Raw genomic sequence first — 22,053 nt, 5'->3', positions numbered from 1 at the left:
TTATTTAAAAGCAACAGCAGAGAGGTGACATCAGCAAGATAGTCTCCCTCACAAAGACAGCCATGAGCAAGTGGATTCAGGAACAGAAACTGACAGACAGGTGTTGGAGAACAGTTTGCTGAAAGTGTGATGAGTTTATCCAGATTATTTTATTTTGCATCATTTATAAAATAGAAAATAAACAAAGTTGTGCTGGACTAAATAATTTGCACAATGCTTTGTACTTTAAAGGTACTTCAGCAAATGTTTATTTTATTTTTATTTTGTAACCACTGATAAACCAGGCCTCATATAGAAAAGATCTACACTATAGGGATAGAAAACTACATAAGCTATCTTCTGCTTTAAAAAAGATCATATATGAAAATTCAAATTTATAAAAAATGAAAGTGGTGTTAGTTAAATTACAAAACTATATTTGCTTTTGAAATGGTCAGTGTTCACGCTGCTTGCAGTTTTTTGTTTTATTATTTTTGACACATAATCGTGCATATTTACGAGATACAATGTGTTATTTACATATATGTATATAGTTTATGATGATCAAGTCAGGGTATACTGCAAATATTTATTATTTCTTAAAGCCTAGACCAAAAATTATTTGTATCCTCCCAAGCTATTGAAATAAAAAACTTTAAATTTTATTTCCTTTTCTAAGACCTGTATTCAATTTCATATCCTGCAAAGATAATATATTTTTGCACTATATTATTTCTCATTATATAACAAGCTAAAATTTGTATCTTTATTTATTATGTGCTTAAGCAAAGTTCAGCCACACTTTTCAAAGGGTGAAATATCTCAAACTGAAATATGCAATGCCAAGCTTTATTCTTTTTTTTTAATTTATTTTGAAATTGTGGGGTACAATTCAGGTTTAGGTATACAAATATTCATTGTGCAGGTACCCTTGTTGATGAGGTGTGCCCCTCCCCTTCCCCAGGCAGTTTCCCACTACTGCCAATCCCATTTCCCCGTCCCCCCCATACACCCCTGCAGTTTCTCGCTACTGTCATTCCTTTTCTTACAGTATTACGATAGTTGTTCAAAGTCCACTTATGAGTCAGAACATGTGATACTCAGTTCTTTGTTTCTGTGAAAGATCACTCAGTATTATAGACTCTAAGTCCATCCAGGCTGCTGCAAAGGTGATGATTTTGTTCTTCATTATGGTTGCGTAACATTCCATTGTGTATATGTACCACATTTTTTTTTATCCAGTTCTCTTTTGATGGGCAACATGGTTGGTTCCATGTTCTTGCTATTGTGAACTGTTCTTTTTTTTTTTTTTAAGGCTAGTCTTGACATTAAATCCCCTGACTGTTCAGAAGAAAATGCCTGTCTCCTGATAAATTATTTCCCTTCCTCCCTCCCTCTTAATCCACATATACATGCATATGCATACAAACATATTCACATACACTTACTTTAAAAACTATTTCAAATTTATTTCAAAAGCCCTTTTTGTAAAAGATTTGCTTCTTTCATTATAAAAATTGTATAAAACAATTTCAGAAACTTTAAAAACTAGTGAGGAAAATTACCTATACCTCTAGCACCATAACATTCATTTTATACTTTAAAGTAGCATCAATTACACTAACAAAATCTCCCCCAAAATAGCATTTTGGGGTTTTTAATAGGAAAGTTATTATATAGTCAAAAATTATATAAAAATTAATTGCCACTGTAAAAAACAATATTAATAGAAATAAGAAATCAAGTTTGGCCAAATATAAATCCATTTAAAACTGAAATAAAAATTATACTATAATATTTGAATAAAACATATTAATATATTCAATTTTATAGAAAAAATTATTTGACTTCACATCCCTTTTGAACTTACATTTCTTTTCTCAAAAATATAACTGCTTCTTAAGCAGTCTCTGCATTGAAAATAAATATATTTTAGGGAATAAGAGAACAAATACAAAGGGGACCCTATTGTAGAACGTTAATTTGTAGAAAATTAAAAGCACAATGTGTTTAAAATACCAAGAACTCAAAAGTTAAAACTGGCTCTCCACTCTTTTCACTAGTGTTTAGGTCAAAAAGGTATCCTTGGTCTACTACTGATAGTATTATGATGATAAATATTCTGCTAGAGTTTGAGTGCAATTGAAAGTCAAATACCCAGTCAATGGTTCTTTTCCTACTATGCATATATAAAAATTCTTTTAAGATTTCTTTTTAGCCGGGCTCGGTGGCTCACGCCTTTGGGAGGCTGAGGTGAGTGGATTGCCTGAGCCCGCAGGTTCAAGACCCACCTGGGCGGCGAGACCCCATCTCTACAATAAATCAAAAAATCAGCTGGGTGTAGTAGCGCATGCCTGTAATTCCGGCTACTTGGAAGGCTGAGGCGGAAGGATCGCCAGAGCCCAGCAGGTCGAGGTACTCCAGTCTGGGCGACAGAGTGAGACTCCAACACACACACAAAAAAAAGAAGGTTTCTTTTTGTAAAATGTAATAATATAAATAGCTCTTGAAATATATACAAATAATGTTTTCCTAATCATTAATAATAACCATTAAATCGAGTTCTGCATTTTTCAAAGTGGTCATATCTAAATCAATTGAATTCTCAAGAATTGTTTGCCAAGCTTTTCTTAAAAATTAGTCAAAGATCTTCCTTTTTTATTTATGTCTCTTCCTTCCTACTTATTCTATCTTTTTAATTAGAATAAAACTTTGACAAAATTAAAAGTTGATTTAAAATGAGTCCATATTCAATCTGAATGGGATCTTACCTTCGAGTTTGTTGTTTTTTCTCTTCAGCCATTTTTCTACAGTCTCTGCACTAACACTTTCAGATACAAATTCATCTAATACCTGGGGGTGAAGAGAAAGATATGCCTTCACTTTTTCATCTGTCAAACCTGTAAAAGAATTAGAAAGAATAAAATTCACCTATACAGAAGTAGAAGATACAGTATAATTACACATTATGCTAAAGACACAACAACCTCTAATCTACCAGAGAGAGGGCTGAAGAGCAGAAATGAGAAGTTGTTGCTTAAGAGTTTCTGTCAGGGTGGAAGGAAAGTTTTGCAAGTAGACAGGGATCATGATGATTGTTCACATTGTGAATATAAATTAATGCCACTTGAAATGACTGAAACAACATTTTTACATTACGTGTTTTATCACAATAAAAAATGATAAGAAGAACATAAAGTTAGAAGTTCAGCTGCTTTAAACTACAGTTATCACATCATGCTACATAGCTGCTTTCCATCAGTAAATTTCAGTGTTATACATGAACTGATGCCATGACCCAATGTTGTACATTAAGCCTTACAAAGTACTTATTTTTATGTAAGTAGTTACTGTTGACTTAATACTCAAAGAAATGAATCTCTAGCAATGGTAGCAAACAGAAGACTCTACTACTAGAAAATTATAAGCGTTAAAAATGTGTAATGAATAAATACAGAAATTTTATCTTTCATTGCCTTGCAACACAAATTATTCCTTTTTCTCAAAGGCACTAACCCCAGTAGTATAACTTGCATTCAGTTCAGAATAATCTTGACATTTGTTCATTAATATTCTATGTATGTAGTCAGTTTCTGATAATTCTGATAACTGTTGAATATACATAGGATTTTCAAATAAAGTACCTTTGCATGTTTTCATATTATACATATAAAATTATATGTTTTTAAATTGGTGCTTTATGTTGGTATTTCATTTCATTAAACAACCTCAAACACAAACAGGCTATAAATAATTATCCTCGGTGATAATCATTATTTTTACTACTGTATCTTCTCTGTTAATTATATCAATAAGTGACCCTTCTTAGGGATGGTCAGGTAAAAAAGGCAATGTAGAATAGTACTTTGGGACAGAAAGGAAGCATATCTTTATGACTCCAGGGAGTAGGCTGTATGTTTTCCCAAACAGACAAAGCACAGAATTCATGTGTTAATTAATTCTGCTGGGGACTAAAGTTGCAACTGTTAGGATTCTACAAATGAATGTTATAATTGAGAAGAAAAATTCTTTCAATGAAATCAGTACTTATATAGTCAACTTAAACATACATATATATGTGGGGTAGGCCACATATATGCATACATATAAATATATAGTTGTATTCGCAAAAAGAAAAGGAGATCTTCATCTATATTCACTCTGCAAAAGAGCTCAGGTGGTGTAAAATTCAGTTTGAAAAATTTTACGCAGTGCTAAGGATAAAAGACTCATTAAAGTAAGCGTGCTCTCCTGACACAGCAAATTAATTTTTATTACCTAGAAACAATAGGCACAGGATGTTACAGTAAGTCGATAGTATACTTGAGTTTCAAGGACACAGACAATGCAAACGTCATACTCTCTTTGATTATGTACTCTGTAATAGGATATACTCAACACCTGATTCCTTCTTAAAACTCCCATTCATCACTTCCATGACACAAGAATATACAATTCTTGAGATCAATCACAACTGGAAAATACAAGCTTTCTTTAATATAGCACTGTCACATATCACTGGATAGTTTGACAGCAATCTGGAGAAGCACCTCAGTCTCCTCAATCTCTCTCATTCACTTGCTTTTGCTTGCAACTATATGCTATGCTAACCTCTTTAAAGCAAATGATTATTACTTGAAACTCATTGGTGTCTGGTAACAGGTCACTGGCTTTATAGAAGATAATGATACATTTATTTTTTTAAAAAAAAGAATATACAATTATTTTCCTAACTTTCTAATTGCTTTTGAATTCTGCTTTTTCTTCAATAATTCATGATGATGACACCAAAATCTGAATCAGGAACCTTAAGGATATTCTTCCATCACCTCAAGCTCCATCTGAAGTCGAACTAAATGAGTCATCTCCTTCCCAAAATGATTTTCACTCTCAGTTTTCTTTTTCCTGTTATTATTACTACTCCATGTTCCCAGAAACACAAGCTCAAAACACAGTAAAAACTGATCCACCCCTCCTTGTCATTCCACTTTTTCTTAGTGCATTATCATGCAAGTATGATTTGCTGTATTAACTGATAAAGGACTTGCATCCAAAACAAAAAAAGAAATTCGAAACCTCTACAATAAGAAAATAAACAAATTAAAAATGGGCCAAAGATTTGAACAGACCAAGGAAAATATAGATGTAGTAAATAAACATATTAAAAGACACCCATTTGTTTTAGTAAAGTTAAAACAAAAATGAGATTCTACTACATACCTATTAAAATGGTTAAAATTTTTAAAAAACTGACAGTACCAATTGTTGGCACAGATGCAGAGCAACAAAATTCTCATTCACTGCTAGTAAGAATGAAAGACTGTTTAGTTGTTTCTCACAAAGCTAAATACAATTTTTTTGTGTGACCCAACAATCACACTACTAGGCATTTACCTATCTGATATGAAGAATTATGTCCACACAAAAACCTGCATGTGAATGGTATGGCAGCTTTATTCATAATCACCCACATCTGAAGGGAATCAAGGGGAAAAAAAGCCAGTCTGAAAAGGATGCATATAATTCCAACTATCACCATGCTAGGAAAGGCAAACTGCAGAGGCAGAAAACGTCAGTGGCCACCAGGGGCTCAAGGGGAAGGGAGAAAGTACACATGGGTGAAGCACCAGGGATCTCGTAGGGTGTTGAAACAATTCTGGATGACACTATAATGATGAATACAGGAAACAATGAATTTATCAAAACCCATAGAGCAAAAAAAAAACCCATAGAGCAAAATGAATAAACAACGTGTGTAAAATTTTTAAAAATCACTTAAATGATCTGGGATCCCCAGACGAAAGGCATAAAGTGACAAGTAAATCTAAATGCATTCAAAATGTATAAAACAACCTCACTGAAGAGGTAGGAGAAACTATGCTAACCTATATAACTTTGAAACTAAGTAGAGTCTGTGAGACTAAATGCAAAAGAAACTGTGCATAAGCACTGTACTCTAATAAAGTTGTTACCCCATGAGGATAGACTTTAACAATTCTGCAACTATTATGCAGGCATATTGGAATTGGATAATTTCATAACTGAATGGTAGATGGTGGAAAAAAGATTTCTTAATGGCACAGTGGGATATTACAGATAATCAAAAGGAGGAGTTTAGAATGATCCATGTGGTAATCAATGCAAATTGGAGATATCAGTATGAACTCATATACAGAGATAAAGATGGTTATATACAGGAATATTGGTAGATATGTATACATTCTTGAGTTAATACACATACATTTTTCACCTTGCTATGTTAGCTGATTAGATCAACAATATCCCACTACCAACAAGTACATATAGTATCCAAATCCAATACCAATCTCCAATAAAAGGAACAAAGACTCCTTGAGGAATTGGCTAATTTTAGGACAGAAACAGAAAATACATAAGATAAGCTTGGTGTGGCCATATGATAAAAAATTTGCCACCAATAAATCACAGAGACAGGCTAATACAGATAACTATTCCAAGGTAATGTGTATATTTGAACCAGCACATTTAAAAATTTTTTATTCCTACTAATAAACCATATTCGCTCATCTATGTAACATTTAGCCAGAAAGCAAACAGATAAAACTAATTAAACTGACTTTCATCTTTATTTTTTTTTTTCAACATCTGACAGGGGCACTAATGAGCAGGGGCTGGTTTAAAGTCATAAGTGAGACAAGAGAAGCAGAAGGTTATTGATAGGCTGAATGATTCGACTATATTAGGAAGAGTTGATGAATTTCATTAATTTCACAGTGCAGTATGCACAGGCCCACTGAAAATGTTATGAAGGATTACACCTAAATACAACCAAAGCTGAAAAGCAAAGTGGTACATATAATGGTTAGATTTAACACTGAACCTGAAGACATATAACAAAGGCATAATAAAAACTGATAAATATTTTAGTAAAAATAATTATTTCTGTGGGTTGTAATTCAGCTAGCAACTTGAGTAGATAAGGAATAGTTTTATTTTGATGCTGCATAACTCTTTTAAAGAAATACTGAGAATTTTCACAAAAAGCATTTTTTTTTAAAGAAAAAGAGGTACACAGATAAAAGCCACATCAATATCTTCTACTTCAACATTTTGCTATTGAACCATAGAGAGGTAATGAAAAGAACTGATACCTTTTGGGTTTCCATGCATGGTAATACAAAATATCAATAACAAAATACTAACATCAATGATGATACATATTTATATCCTTTAAAAAATATAGTAGCATTGAGATTACTTTTCTTCTGTTTTCACAGAAATCATACAAGCTCTTAATAATGTAACATGTTATTATGTGACCTCTTTGGATTTTGCTGTCTGCAAGCCACAAATTCAACTTTCTTTTTCAGATGGAAATTTTGCATGTGTACACATATGTACATAAATAAATTTAAAACTTCTATAAAACCACACAAAAAAATAATGGTCCCAAGTACTCAGCAACCAGCTGCAACAATTACCAACTCATAGCCAATATTTTCCACCTGTATCCCTATCTCTCCACCAACTCCTCTTTCATATAATTTTGAAGAGAATTCCAGACATCATTGATGCATTCATACATTTCAATATGTATCTCTAAAAGATAATAACTATTCTAATCTCAAATGCTAAATGAGAAATCATCATTTTAATACCATCAAATATACAAGCATCATTCAAATTTCAAATTCTCAATTTTTTAACCGGTTGTTTGTCTGAACTAGAACCCAAGTAAGGTCAACATGCTACAGCTGTTTAATATTTTATTTTTTAATGTATTTAGGTTTCTTTTATCCTGTAATATTTCCCTCCAGCTCCTGTTTTCCCCATTATAATTTATTATTGAGTAAAATCAGTTTTTAGCCTGTGGCTTACTTCAGTCTGGATTTTTCTGAGTATATCACTGTGGTGGTGCTTATTAGGCTCCTATGCCCTCAGCAATTCCTGGAAATTGACATTAGACTTAGAGGTCTGAAGAAATGGAGGTTGAATTTGGGGAAGAAATGGTTTGTCAGTGGTATTGTGTTCTTCTGTCAGAAGTTCCTGCCAGTGAGCTGTCACTCTTCTTGTGACATTAGCAGTATCAGTGATTTTTGAGTCATTAACTCATTTGGGATTAACAATGGTGATTTCCTCACTCTAACATGCCTGCTTCATTTATTAGCTGAAATAATATAAAGTTTGCTTCATCTACTATTTGGTTACCCAGTAGGGCAGTTCATATAGATAAGGCAAGATCAATATTTGTTTCCCTTTGTTTACTAGTTTTCAAAATAATGAGTGGATGAAGTAACCTTCTTTCATGAGTAAACAACTTAAAAATATTAGTTTTCCTATTAAATCATATTTGGATAAATTTGATCTGTTTTTTCCACTGCAATTATTCTGCTTTCTGGTGCTCAATTAGCCCGTCTTGCAGCCAGTGGGAAGATCCTTTTCAAGAGGGTACATAGTCATTTTGGTAAGAATCCAGTAGTTCTCGATCATTTCCCTCCTGTTTGCTAATATAAGATGCTCTAGGTTCTATAAGATGCTTCAGGTTCATCTTGATTATTTTATGCCCAAATCTGGAATCATTTTTCCTCAGGACCTCTGGTTCCTTTCAGTGGGCAGTGGTATTTCAATTTCAGGAAAGTGGACATGGATTACATAATTATTCACTGTTCTATGATTACACAATAAACATACAAAGAGGGTTTCCTTGTCCTTTAACATATTTACCACTACAAGTTGGGTGCAGTGGCTCACACCTGTAATCCCAGCAATTGGGGAGGTGGAGGCAAGAGGAATGCCTGAGCCCAGGGATTTGAGATCAGTCTGGGCAATTTGGCCAGACCTTGTCTCAACAATAAACCAAAAAATTAGCCAGGCCTGGTGGTACGCACCTGTAGTTCCAGCTACTTGGAAGGCTGAGGTGGAAGGATCGCCTGAGCCCAGCAGGTCGAGGCTGCAGCATAGCTGTGATTGCACCACTGTACTACAGCCTGGATGATAGAGTGAAACTCTGATTCAAAAAAGAAAGAAAGAAAAGAAAAGAAAGAAAGAAATATTCCACTATAAATGCTCACATTATTGTTTTAAAGTAACTTGAAATATGGTTATTTCACCAATGGAATGCAAATCCAGATGCAGCTTCAAATGTGTCTTTGTAACAACTTGTTATTTTAATAATGGGTATCTATACATTAAAGCATTTATTTTTCTTATTTTTCTGAGGTCTTATCAACATAAAATCCATAAAAAGTGTTTTAAAAATAACTTTTTTTTTTAATTTTTTGAGTTGAAATCTCACTCCATCGCCCAGGCTGGAGTGCATTGACATACTCACAGCCACCCCGTTGTCGACCTGCTGGGCTCAGGGGATCCTTCTGGAACTACAGGCGCGTGCTACCACACCCGGCTAATTTTTTGACTTATTGTAGAGATCAGGTCTTGCCAAGTTGCCCAGACTGGTCTAGAACACATGGGTTCAGGCAATCCCCCCACCTCGGCCTCCCAAAGCACTGGGATTATAGGCTTGAGTCACCATACCTGGCCAAAAATCACTTTCAAATCAAAGACTAAAGAATTATTGTTTTACCTATTCTAAGGGACAATTTTAAATTTGTAATCATAGGTACTAAAGGATCTATTGTTGGAAACAAAAAAAAGCATTATTTTTTCAAGTATTAATTCTACCATCTTAATTGTGGAGGAAAAATTCAATTCTCTGTCTGTATTACTTTAAAGAACCTGTCAAAAACATGTAACAAGTGTCCAGCACATGCCTCCTCTCTCATAAATTTTTCCCCCATACATCTGAGTTCTAGTTCTTAAACTTCCATATCACTGTGTGCTTGCATTATCCTAACACAGGTCTTCTTGACCTTAAAAGAAGTCTTTCTTCCCAAATTAGGTGTCTTATCATCACCTCTGTACCTTCCCTATCACAGGAAATGGGAAAAACTCAATTCCCATTATCCCACTGAAACTAAACTCAGCTAGGCTAGAAGAAATCTGGTTTGTTTTAAATTATTAGGTATACATGACCAATAATCTTTTCTCTTATTTATCACAATAATTATCTCAATTTCATAATTCCTCTTTATTTAGCCCAGATGTGAGCTACAAGTACAATTATTTTCAACTTCTTATAGTCTTGCTCCAACTATTAGATTTAGAAAAAAAAACTACTAGCATTTCATGCTATTAATTATTGCACTATAACAGCTCAATTGTCAAAGAACAGCTTGAACTATGATAGGGGATTGAAATGCATGTTGTATGAAGAGTGGGTGATTGAGTACAAATGTTTAGTTTGAAGAACACAAGATGTCTGATAGACATTATCACTGCTTCATCGGAATGTTATTAAATATAAGAGGTTAAGAGATCTTTGATGTATTTGTTTTTTATTTTGTTTTTCCCTTTATAAACCCAGAGGGCAAAACTAGAATTAACAATTTAGGAAGTCAGATAACAATTCAACTTCAGGCAGACTGTTTAGGAAACAAGGCTTTTGTAACTGAAACAGGCAGTTTCGGCAGACAGTAGCTTCCCCCACATCTGAGAGGTTCAGTGAGAGGAGAATCCAGGGACTACAGACCTGTCATAGTCTGAGATGGCCTTAAGTTTTCCAAGCACTCAAGAAGTAAGTGCAGATACAAATTTACTTTTACAATTCCTATTAGTCTCAAAAGACAGTTCCAAAATATGTATCAAAATAAGCAAATGTTAATATATAGTAGTATTAGTAAATCACTTTACGCCTTAGTAATAAAATCTGTCAACTTAAAACTAAATAAAAGCATTGTATGTCCTACTAAGCAGTTACTGGTCTGTCACACTGCTCAACAGCAATGTTCTTGTTAACGTGTATGTATATATATTCTCCTAAACTGCATATAATTGTTCTTCCAGGTTGCAGCTATACATATGCATGTGCAACATTCCTTGATTTGTCCAAATAAAAATGTAGGTCAACAGATGGATAAATTTAAAATCTGGTAAATCTGTTTTCATATTCCCCAAATTCAACTTTATGCACCTTACACGGTATTTATCTCTCCATCTGTACTCCAACTATCTAACCTCCCTCCCTACCAAAAAGATAAAACAGCTAACGGTATATGTACATAGCAGCTGGCCTTCCTTGAATGCTCTCTGTATATAAGGTACTATGCTATACATATTACACATATTGGCTCAGTTAAGCCTCAGAGTATTTTGTATGTGGCATATAATCCATGCTAAAATATTCGCTGAAAATTATAATCTCCAGAGTATAAAATAGGAAAACTAAACACAGAGAAGTTAAATAATTGGATTAGTTTATTATTGGCCACAGAAGCAATAATTATGGCTGAAATAAAGAAAAAGCCAAGAGCTGACCTCTTTAAATCAAACTGCTTCTTGTTTCTTTGTACTTTGTCCTGGATAAGCCTATTACACTTTAACAGAATCATTTTTATTTAGAGTTAACTCCAATTTGGAATTACACTTTATACATTTTATCTCAAATTATATTTTTTAAAATCTACTGCTAAATCTCAGGCTTTGATAAGGAGGTAGAAAGCAATTGTGGTGGAAACGCCTCTGGAGTCACAATGTTAGTCTTGAAAATTAATCTAATTTAAGGATGAAAAGGGAGGGGTCAGTAGAAATGGCCTTACTTTCCCAAACCATACCTCCTTCATTCCTTTCCTCCAAGTGTCAAGTCCTTCCTTTCCTCATCCACACTCTTTGCCATCCACCCTCGCCCTCTACCTGGCTCAGTGAGACCTTCAGCCAAGACCAAGACGGCTTTCCTAGAGCCACCTTCACTAGCCACAAGCTCTCCGTCCTCGGCCTGTTGCACTGCACTCTCACTGAACCCTGCACGCACAACCGAAGATGCTCATCACCAGCTGAAATCACCTATTTAGTAGGCACTTAGTAAACTTCAGGCAATCCAACTAAACTATAAACTACATAAGCAATAAATGGTCTGTCTCATTCTCCACATAGCAAGTACCTGACTCTATGAAGAGTTAACATGGTAGGCCTGAGAGTGCTCTCCTTAGAAAGGCAGTTTGCAAGGTTGGCCCTTGGCTGGCATGTGGGAACTTGGCTCTGAGAGCATCCCCAGTCAACAGTTAACTGATGGGCAGGCCACTGTGCATAGCCTGTGGGTGCAAACAGCATGGGTTATGCTGAACACCGGCTTTCTTTTCAGAAATCTGAACATTTAGAACACACAAAGCTTAAGGTGCCTACATGACCAGCCCCAGTAAAAGCCCTGGGTACTGAGTCTCTAACACACTTCCCTGGTAGATAACATTTCACACGTCACAAGTCACTGCTGGAGGAATTAAGTGTGTACTATGGGGCCCCTCAAAAAGAGAACTCTTGAAGGCTTGAGCTGGATCTCTCCTGGATGCACCAGTGTACCTTTCCCTTGCTGAATGTACTTTGTATCCTTTAGCTCTAATAAATTTTAGCCATGAGTACAACTGTATGCCCAGTCCTGTGAGTCCTCCTTGAAAATCACCAAATTTAGCAGTAATCCTGGGGACTCCCAAGAATGACCGTCATCATTAAATGAATTAATCAATTAGTAATTCTTTGTCTTGTGAGATTTCTAGTCTAGAAGACTAAGAACAGGGCAATATTGATGTGCTTGCTGGAAACTGTGCCAAGTTCCACAACATCACAGATGTATCCGCAAGCAACATGGAGTCCCAAAACAAGTGCCCGAACAAGGAACCCTTCCTCTCAGTAGCCTGCTGCACCCACCGAATATCCCACTCCTGCCTGTGCCTAACGAGAGGCTTTTCTTTCTCTTGCTTCTATCTTCATTTTTCTTTTTTCGCCCAAAGAATTTAAATATGAGGAAAGACCCCCTAAAAATGGAATTATTTTTTGGAGGGCAGGCCCCTTGTAGTACACTCGAAATTTCTTCCTCCGGATCAACCGAAGTTTTTATCTGAAAATTCTGAGAAGGCTGTGTCATGATTTGCGGGAAAACATTAGCTAGAATGTGTAGCTGGACACTAACCTCAAAGAAACCAAGGTAGTCTGATGTGAGAACTTGCGGGCAGGACCACACAGGGATGGATGCCCAAGCTAGATTCAGCCAACTAGGGCTGTGTAGGGAACAGCCAGGAGTCAAAAGACAAGTAAGTACAGGGGACCCTTGAACAGCACAGGTTTGAACTGCACAGGTCACTTTAATGCAGGTTTTTTTCAATAAATACACTGGAGAAATTTTTGCACATTTTCAACAATTTGAAAATACTGTCAGATGAACTGTGTAGCCTAGAAATACTGGGAAAAAAATTAAGAAAAAGGCAAGTCATAAATGCATATAATATATTTAAAGACTGGCCTACTTATGCACTATCAACCATTTATGTTATCATAAGGCTTCCATTCAACAATCTGATATTTGTAGTTAAGATTTTAGGGAGTAAAAAGTAACAGGCAGGATTGAGCTGGGGAGTCATTACCACTCGCCTCCATGTTGTTCTAGAGTCAACTGTATAAAACAGCAACCCCAGAGTCTGAGGTGGGAAGATTAGTTTAAGGCAAATCCATATACAAACTTGAGAGCTAAGCTTGAATAAAGCAGTCAATGATTCAAAAGAGAAGTAAAAACAGGAAAGGAATAAACAGTCAAGAAGTAAAGGTGAAAGTAATCAAAGAAAGTCTAAGGCTCCTGCCTTGAAAGCTGCTAGAAAGAACAAAGTTCAAATAGTTCCGGAGATAAAGCATCCCAATTTGGATTAAAGATGCAAGTAGTCACTAAGTAACAGGTAGAACAGATATGTTATTAACATGATCCACGTGAAAACATTAACCCAATGACTAAGATCAAACTCTGTCACCTGAAAGGAAAGATTCCTCAAGTGCTGGACAATGGCCATGAAATGCAAATAAGCCTAATGAGAGGTCAATGCATTCTGCACCTTAGCCCAGACACAGACAATGAACCTGGGGCAAACATTTCAACTACCAAAGAGCAGATACAATATTGCCTGGGAGTTCAGAGTCACTTCCCACATTTAAAATAACAACAAGGATTTAAAATTTTAGTTATCTACTGAGATTTTCAGTGACGCTCACTTATAAATGTTTTTTAAAAATCTCTGATAAATAGACTCACAAAAAGAAGCCTTGTAATAGAATATGTTGTTTTTAAAAAGCATTAAAATACATTAGAGAAAAAAGAAAATAGGCTTCATGTAATGTAAGTTAATCTAGTTTAAAAAAATAAAAAATGGAGAAGAGACAAAAAAAGATATAACAAAAAGAGACAAATTCATAATTAATTTTCATGATCACAGTTTCAAAACTGGTATTTAGATAAGATAATTCAAATAATAACATCTGTAATTTCTTATGGCCATTTGTTACCCAGGTGAAATATTTTTTAAGTAGTCACATCACTTTCATTTATTTAAATTTTAAAAAATTATAACTTAAAAGTGAAAGTGCACAATTCCATATGTTAGGCATTTCTATAAATCATTCCTTCTTACTTGTCAAAAGTTTTTTTTTTTAAATCATGATATTCATACACATATTTGAAACAAAGAAAATCAAAGAATATAGACGTTTTCTCAAAATGAGCTCAAGTCAAACTTTTTTTTCTTTGCCATAAAACATAACTTCTTAAAACATTTTTATTATAAGTTCATACTGAAATGTTGTTTTTTAGACTTCTTCTATAAAAGGATATGATATATTTATGCTTCTCCAAAGTAATTTATTTAAAAATACTATTGAGGTTTGACTATAAGTCAGGCATTGTATTGTGTTTTAAGATGAATCAGAGAACTCAAAAAATGAAGACAAATGAAGATGAATAGTTAGATGGAGAACCATCCTGTAAGGTTGGTAAGGGTACATTAACAGAAACATGAATTGTGGTTGACATTGATTAATACTACATGCTGAGATTCTTTTATTTACTCAATAAATGTTTGAGTGCCTACTATGAATGAGGCGTATCTATATGATTGATATGCACTATAGAACAAAAAATATCCCTAACCTAACCTTCAATACCAGCTGAGACTAGCTAACAGAAACTGTTGACAAATTAAAGACACAAAGCTGTGGGATATGTCAAGGTGACACCAAGGTTTCTAGCTTAGGTAACTGACCAAACAGTGGTGCTAAAATACCATAAAATATAGGAAGCAGTGAAGGATTCGTGGAAAAGAAAATCATTTTGGCTTGCAATCCTGCTGAAATGTAGTTGCCTATAGGACATCTATATGGTGATTTCTAGTAAGTAGTAGGATATATAAATCTGCAGCTCAAAAAAAAAAAAAAAAAATAGGGACTAAGGACATACTTGGGAGTCATCTATATTGATAATAATTGAAAATTTACAAATGGATTAGATTTTCCAGGAATAATGCACTGCATCCTGTATGGCAAAGAAAAGTGAATTCTCATCTTTGTAGGTTATTTCTTAAATCATAAAATAAAATTATACACTGTCTCATTAGGAAGATTTTTAAGTTGCTCCAGAAAATTTAGAACATGTATAAGTATTTTTTTCAATTGGATTATAAGCAAGTCCTTTAATAAATCCCCTCTTTATTCAAATCATCAAGATTCAAAACCACAGACACAGTAATTTAAAGAATATCTCTTTGTGGTAGACAGAATTCTAAGACAGCCCCCAAGACTTTTCCCTGGTATCCTCACTCTACATGGTCCCCACACTCTGCAAGTGGGATGGATTTTACTCCAACAGGACTTGTTACAGTGCAGATTATTCTCAAAATCAGAGGATCAGTCAAATGAGCCTGACCTAATCACATGAGCTTTTGAAGAGCAGAGAGTTTTCTGCTGGTGGCATAAGCTTGAGAGTCAAAGCCAAGAAAGACATGAAGAGCCATTGCTGGCTTGAAGATGGAGAGCCACATACCTAGGAGTGCAGCCAACCTCCAGAAGCTAAGAGAGACCTCAAGCTGACAGCCAGCAAGAAAATGGGGCCTTCAGTCCTACAACCTCAAAGAAGTTAATTCTGCCAGTGACAAGAAAGAGTCTGAAAGTGGGGCTTTCCTCGGAGGCTCCAGCTGAGAATGACGTATGGCCAATATATTTCAGTCTTGGGATCCTCTGAGTGATAAAAAGAATGGTCACACAGGGTCTTCAGAACCTTAAGCCAATAAATGGGTTTTGCTTTAAGCCAGTAAATTCGTGGTAATTTATTATAAGGCAATAGAAAACAAATATGCCTTTGCAATAACTTTTATTATTAAGCTAGTTAAGAAAAATATAATAATAGTTTCCAAATTATGTGACTCTTAACCAGTTTGACAAAAACTGTAACTGCTAACAATTATCAAAGTTTTAAAGAATATTTTGTATAACAAAAGCATAAGTTGAGGAGAGAACATCTCTACTTTCACATATCACATATAAACACCAAAAGGAATGACAGAACCACAACAGCTCTGAAGGAAACAAATGTATGATTCTGAGTGAATGCACCAAGCAGTAGTGAAACATTACCAAAAGGTTAGGACTAGCTCCTGTATCACTCCCAGTAGAAGAAAGCAAGCATCCCACCCAGGCTTCCCTGAAAAGCAGGGGCAGAAGAACATGGTATGTATCCAGTTATGTGACAGCACAACAAAGACACGTTCCACAGGTTCTTGGTCTAAGCTTCTTAAATTGCTTCATTTGGTGGTATAATATGCTTTTTTAATAATTATTTTGAATTTTCATCTATAATAGAAACAAAGAACTAAGTACCACATGTTCTTATCATAAGCGGACCTTAAACAATTATCATAATACTATAAGAAAGGGATTGGTAGTAGTGGGAAACTGCCGGGGGGGGGGCACACTTCATCAGTAAGGGTACCTGATCTCAGACCAGATAAGAGGGAGTCAAAGTGAGGCCTAAACTTCACCTATACAATGACCATTTGAATGCCTAACCCTGAATTGTACCCCACATCTTTAAAATAAAAATTAAAAAGTATTTTGAATTTTCTTAAATTTTAAAATAAGATGCCAAAAAGTAAGCAGATATCATAAATTTAAGTTTAAAATATGTTAAATATATGATTGAGAATAATCAATTAAAATATATTAATATCAATTAGCAGACACAGCAGGTACATAAAAATACCCAAAGGGAGGATAATTGCAAAAGGTCAGTCAGTCAACAATATTACTAAGAATCAGCATTTTAAAAAAAAATAATATGGCTTCATTAGTGAATCATCTTAAATATTTAAGAAGGAAATAATCCTATCTCACACAAAGTCTTTCAGAAAATAGAGGGACCATTTCCCAATTCATGTCATAAGGTCAATTTCCCTGATACCGACGACCAATATCATTCATGAACATAGAGCAAACATTCTAACGAAATATTAGCAAATTAAATGAAGCATTATATAAAAAGGAGTATGCAGCACAACCAAGAGGAGATTATCCTAGGAGTGCAAGGTTTGCTTAACAGCTGAAAGTCAATTAATGTAATATACAATGTTAATATACTAAAGGACAAAAACCCATCATCGTCAAATAGAAATAGAAAAAGATATGACAAAATTCAACATTCATTCAGATATAGATATATATAGCAGATATAGAAAGGGACTTCCTCAAACAGGTGAAAGGCATCTTATAAAAAAGTCATGGCAAACATCATACTCCATGGGAAAAAACTGAATGTTTTCCTCCTAAGACTAGGAATGAGGCATTTGTCTGCTATCGTTACTTCTATTCAACATTATATTGAAGGTTCTAGACAGTATAACAATGCAAGAAAAAATATATAAGAAAAAGTAAAAATATACCCATTAGAATAAAAAAAGTAAAACTGTCTTATTCACAAAAAAAAATATAAACTTGTAGATAGAAAATCCTAAATGATTTACAAAAACTACTAGAACAAATAGCATATTTAGCCAGGTCACAGGATTCAAATGAACATACAAAAATCAAATATTTTTCTATATGTTAGTAATAAATAAGCTAAAAGTAAGCTTCAAAAGACAGTAGCCTCAAAAAGAATATACAGAAATAACTTCAACAAAATAAGTGTAAATCTAGCATAGGGTGAGTATCCCTAATCCAAAAATCCAAAATCTAAAATCCTCCAAAATCCAAAATGTTTTGAGAGCCAACACAATGATTAGATAAAATGCTCACTGGAACATTTTGGAATGTGGATTTTCAGACTAGGGATGCTAAACCAGGAAGTATAATGCACAGATTCCAAAATGAGGGGAAAAAACCCCAAATCCAAAACACTTCTAGTTCTAATCATTTCAGAGAAGAAATATTCAACCTATGCACTGAAAACTAAAAACACTGATTATACAAATTAAAGAACACTTAAGTGAAGGAATAAACCATGTATATGAATTAGCAGACTCAATATTGTTTGGATGTTTATTTTCTTCAAATTGCTCTACAGATTCAAATAAACACCTGCTAGAAAAGAAGAAATTGATAATCTGATCCAAAAGTGGATATGGCCTCAAAAGACCTAGAGTAGCCAAAACAATTCTGAAAACGAAAAGCAAAGAGGAAGAGAAGAATCAGATACTTTAGTTCAACACTCACTATAAAGCTACAATATATCTTATAAACAAATTAACTGATAATGCACTCTTATGCCATGCCATTCTACCTAAAACTACTTAATCCATACATGTCTAAAGTAATACTTTTCCAAACCCTTTTCCTTTAAAGTCTTCATCATATCTGTAAATGAAAACTATTCTCAGTTGCTCAGGCCTAAACGTCTCAAGTAATTCATGATTCACCCTCTAAGGCTGGTCAGCTCTAAATCTAGATTTCAACCACAATACCTTTACCGCTACAGACCAGGTTCTAGTCACATTCTCACTCAGCTGTACTATTTCAGTAGTCTTCTAAATCCTGAATGGTTTCCCTACTACTACCCTTACCAGCCCCCCCTTCATTCTATTCTCTACAGAGCAACAGTTTGATCCTGTTGAATTATCACACAGCTCATGTCACCCTTTGGCTCAAAGTATTGCAAGGGCTTCCCATGTTCTTCAAAGGAACAGCCAGTTTCCCAAATGACTGTCAAGGCCACTATAAGTGAACTGCACCACCCTGGCCCCAATTCTCTACTTCTGCTCTCACTCACTCCACTCCAGGCACCTTAGTCAGACACACCACAAACACTGCCACACGGCACTTGCAGTTAGTTGGGTTTCTTTACCTGCCCCAGGTGTCCTAAAGGCCCACTCCCTTACATTCTTCACGTCTTAACTGACTCAGTTATCATTTTCTCAGTGATGTCTCCTTAGCCACCTTTTCATCATCTCTCTCTTAGAAAAAATGCTTTTTCTCTGCTTATGTTTTCCTTACATATATATATGTAAAATACCAGTTTTGTTTGTTTTCTTCACTGATCCACTCTCAGCCTAGAACAGAGGCTGACATATATAAATATCCAACAAATATTAATATCTACTGAATGAATGTGTATCTTTTAATAACTCCTAATTTAAAAATCAGTAGGCTAATTTTTATGTAAATAAGTATACAGTTCAAAGTAAGATTCGATTAAAATCATATAAGTGTTTGGCATTTGGCCAAGAGAGTCTGAAAGGCAACATGAAAAAAGGAAAGCAAAGAAAAAACATAACATTATTGCTGTCAAAAAAATACTATTACATTTTTTCTTGCCTAACAAATTAATATGATTCAGACATTTTAATATGCAAATCTTTTAGAAGAATTCTACTTATCATTAATTGTAAATTGAAATAATACAAATTGTTGCAAATTGTCAAAATTTACTTAGCTTATATATTCTATTCACAAGAAAACTACATCACATTTTTACAAAATCTAAAGCTATAGAATTTTGACATTATTATATTTAATAGTTGCAAAATTATAGCCATTATTTATTAAATTCTGGTAGAGAGATAAAAGAAATATTTTTTAAATCATTAAATTTTTACTTCTAAAATAAACTGACTCACAAAGTAACTATATTTCTAAGAAAAAAAAGAGTCCTAATAAAAGTCAACAAGTTATTCCTTGACAAGTAAATTAGAGAAATGCATTTTGAGAAAAAAAATACTAAAAGTACATTTTCTATTGCTGTACAAATTGATCTTTATAATGTCTCTTAGAGACAGAGAAAGATTCATATCTCCTTGGAGGAAAAAATTGTGAGCAACTATTATTTCAGAAAGTTAAAAGAAAAAAAACTACAAGCAATAAAAGCCTTCAGCTTTTGATTTCCAGAAGAATCTTTTTTTTTTAATCTAAGACATATCTTACATGACAGACTACAATTTTTACAAAATTATTTCTATATCCTCTATCTCTAAAGCTTGACCCCCTCCGTTGCTAAGCAAGTCTTTGTTCAATAATTCAAAACTTTTAGCCTGTCTGCAAACACATAGGACACACTGTCCCTCTGCTCTATAGGATGCTTACACATTTCAATACCTTTTCTGTTTGCGAGAACAGAGCAAGCAAACTCAGCAGAAAATCAAAATAAAAACAGATAGGTCCAGCCAGGCTCGGTGGCTCAGCCTGTAATCCCGCACTTTGGGAGGCTAAGGTGAGTGGATTGCCTGAGCCCGCGGGTTCAAGACCCGCCTGGGCAACTTGGCGAGACCTCATCTCTACAATAAATCAAAAATCAGCTGGGCGTGGTAGCGCGCCTATAGTTCCAGCTACTTAGAAGGCTGAGGTGGAAAGATTGCCAGAGCCCAGCAGGTCGAGGCTGCAGTGGCCGGGAGCAGCCAGTGCACTCCAGTCTGGGTGACAGAGTGAGACTCCAAATCAAAAAAAAAAAACCAGATAGGTCCTTTAGAAGTAAGTCAAAATTCCTGTGACTTGCAATCTGAAAGGGCCTTTAGTATTTATGAATAAAAAGGTCTTAATGACTCTAAAACATTATGTTGACAACTGATGAATAAAATTAGGCCAATAATCACCATTTATCAACTCAAAAAATAACATTAATCTTAATTCTATATTTAACCCAGAAAATCCCTCATCCAACAAAGTTTCATAAAGCATTAAAATTAGATTTTATAAGTCATGTATGAAGTCACTTCCTTTACTTTTCAGTGCCACTGTATATTATTTCAAAATTCCAGTGTCAGAAATTTAAATAATTTAAACATTATAATGGAACTTAATTATATCATATAAAAAGACTACCAAAAAGAAAATCTATTTCCTAATCTGCTGCATTAAAAAACAAAATAGAAAGCACTGATATAATTCCTCTCGTTGAGACTAATGTCAGGAAAAGCAACTACACCCTCTCAAAACATGCTTCTTGGCAACAGTACTAAATCACTGGATCAGCACGGCAAGCATCAGTTTACTAGACACACTGTAGCTATTTATTATTTTTTAACAACTAAAACAACTGTAATGTTTACAACAGCTTAAAAGATATAAACCAAAATCATATTTACAATGCATAATTCATAAAGAAATAAAATATAGTGTTATTAAATCCATAATGCCTGACAAAGAGTACCGAATTTGACCTTCTTAAATCAATACAAAAGGTCTCAGTTCTCTAACTATTTTACATTAACAAGTATTTTAACAAGTATTAGCCTACTGTTGCCCCTCATATGATGCGGACTTTATAAAGACAACTAAATAAACTATTGCAGTCCGAATAATTTCAGTACTTATTATAAAAGTATAGTACATAAAATTAAATATCCCAAAACAAAATGCAGGGAAAGTTTAATTCATAAGATATACGTGTATTTAGTAAAGAGATCTAGATGCTAACGTCCTATGCCATTGTAGATAATAAACTTAAGCAATGTGCTTCTTTTTTGTTGTTGTTTTGAGTTGGAGTCTCACTCGGTCGCCCAGACTGGAGTGCAGCGGCCGCTCCCGGCCACCGCAACCTTGACCTGCTGGGCTCCGGAGATCCTTCGGCCTCAGTCTTCCAAGTAGCCGGAATTACAGGCGCGCGCTACCACGCCTGGCTGATTTTTTGATTTATTGTAGAGATGATGTCTTGCTGCCCAGGCGGGTCTTGAACCCTCGAATTCAGACAATCCACTCACCTCAGCCTCCCAAAGGCGCGGGACTACAGGTTGAGCCACCGAGCCCAGCTGC

The 22,053-nt window shown here is 34.7% G+C and overlaps 1 protein-coding gene across 2 annotated transcripts in view; it reads right to left on the bottom strand.

Annotated features, from left to right (window-relative positions):
* PDE10A (phosphodiesterase 10A) overlaps positions 1-22,053 on the bottom strand; it is a 261,276-nt gene that overhangs the window by 204,463 nt on the left and 34,760 nt on the right. For both annotated transcript variants that reach the window (XM_021706971.1, XM_008074000.2), the window contains exon 2: positions 2,751-2,879. In XM_021706971.1, coding sequence (XP_021562646.1) covers positions 2,751-2,879 — 129 coding nt within the window. The remainder of the gene's footprint in view (positions 1-2,750; positions 2,880-22,053) is intronic.

The sequence above is a fragment of the Carlito syrichta genome, unplaced genomic scaffold (genome assembly GCF_000164805.1).
Source record: "Carlito syrichta isolate Samal-C Ts95f unplaced genomic scaffold, Tarsius_syrichta-2.0.1 Scaffold316264, whole genome shotgun sequence".
NCBI classification, from domain to species: domain Eukaryota; kingdom Metazoa; phylum Chordata; class Mammalia; order Primates; family Tarsiidae; genus Carlito; species Carlito syrichta.
This window is presented reverse-complemented; position numbering and strand designations above follow the sequence as displayed.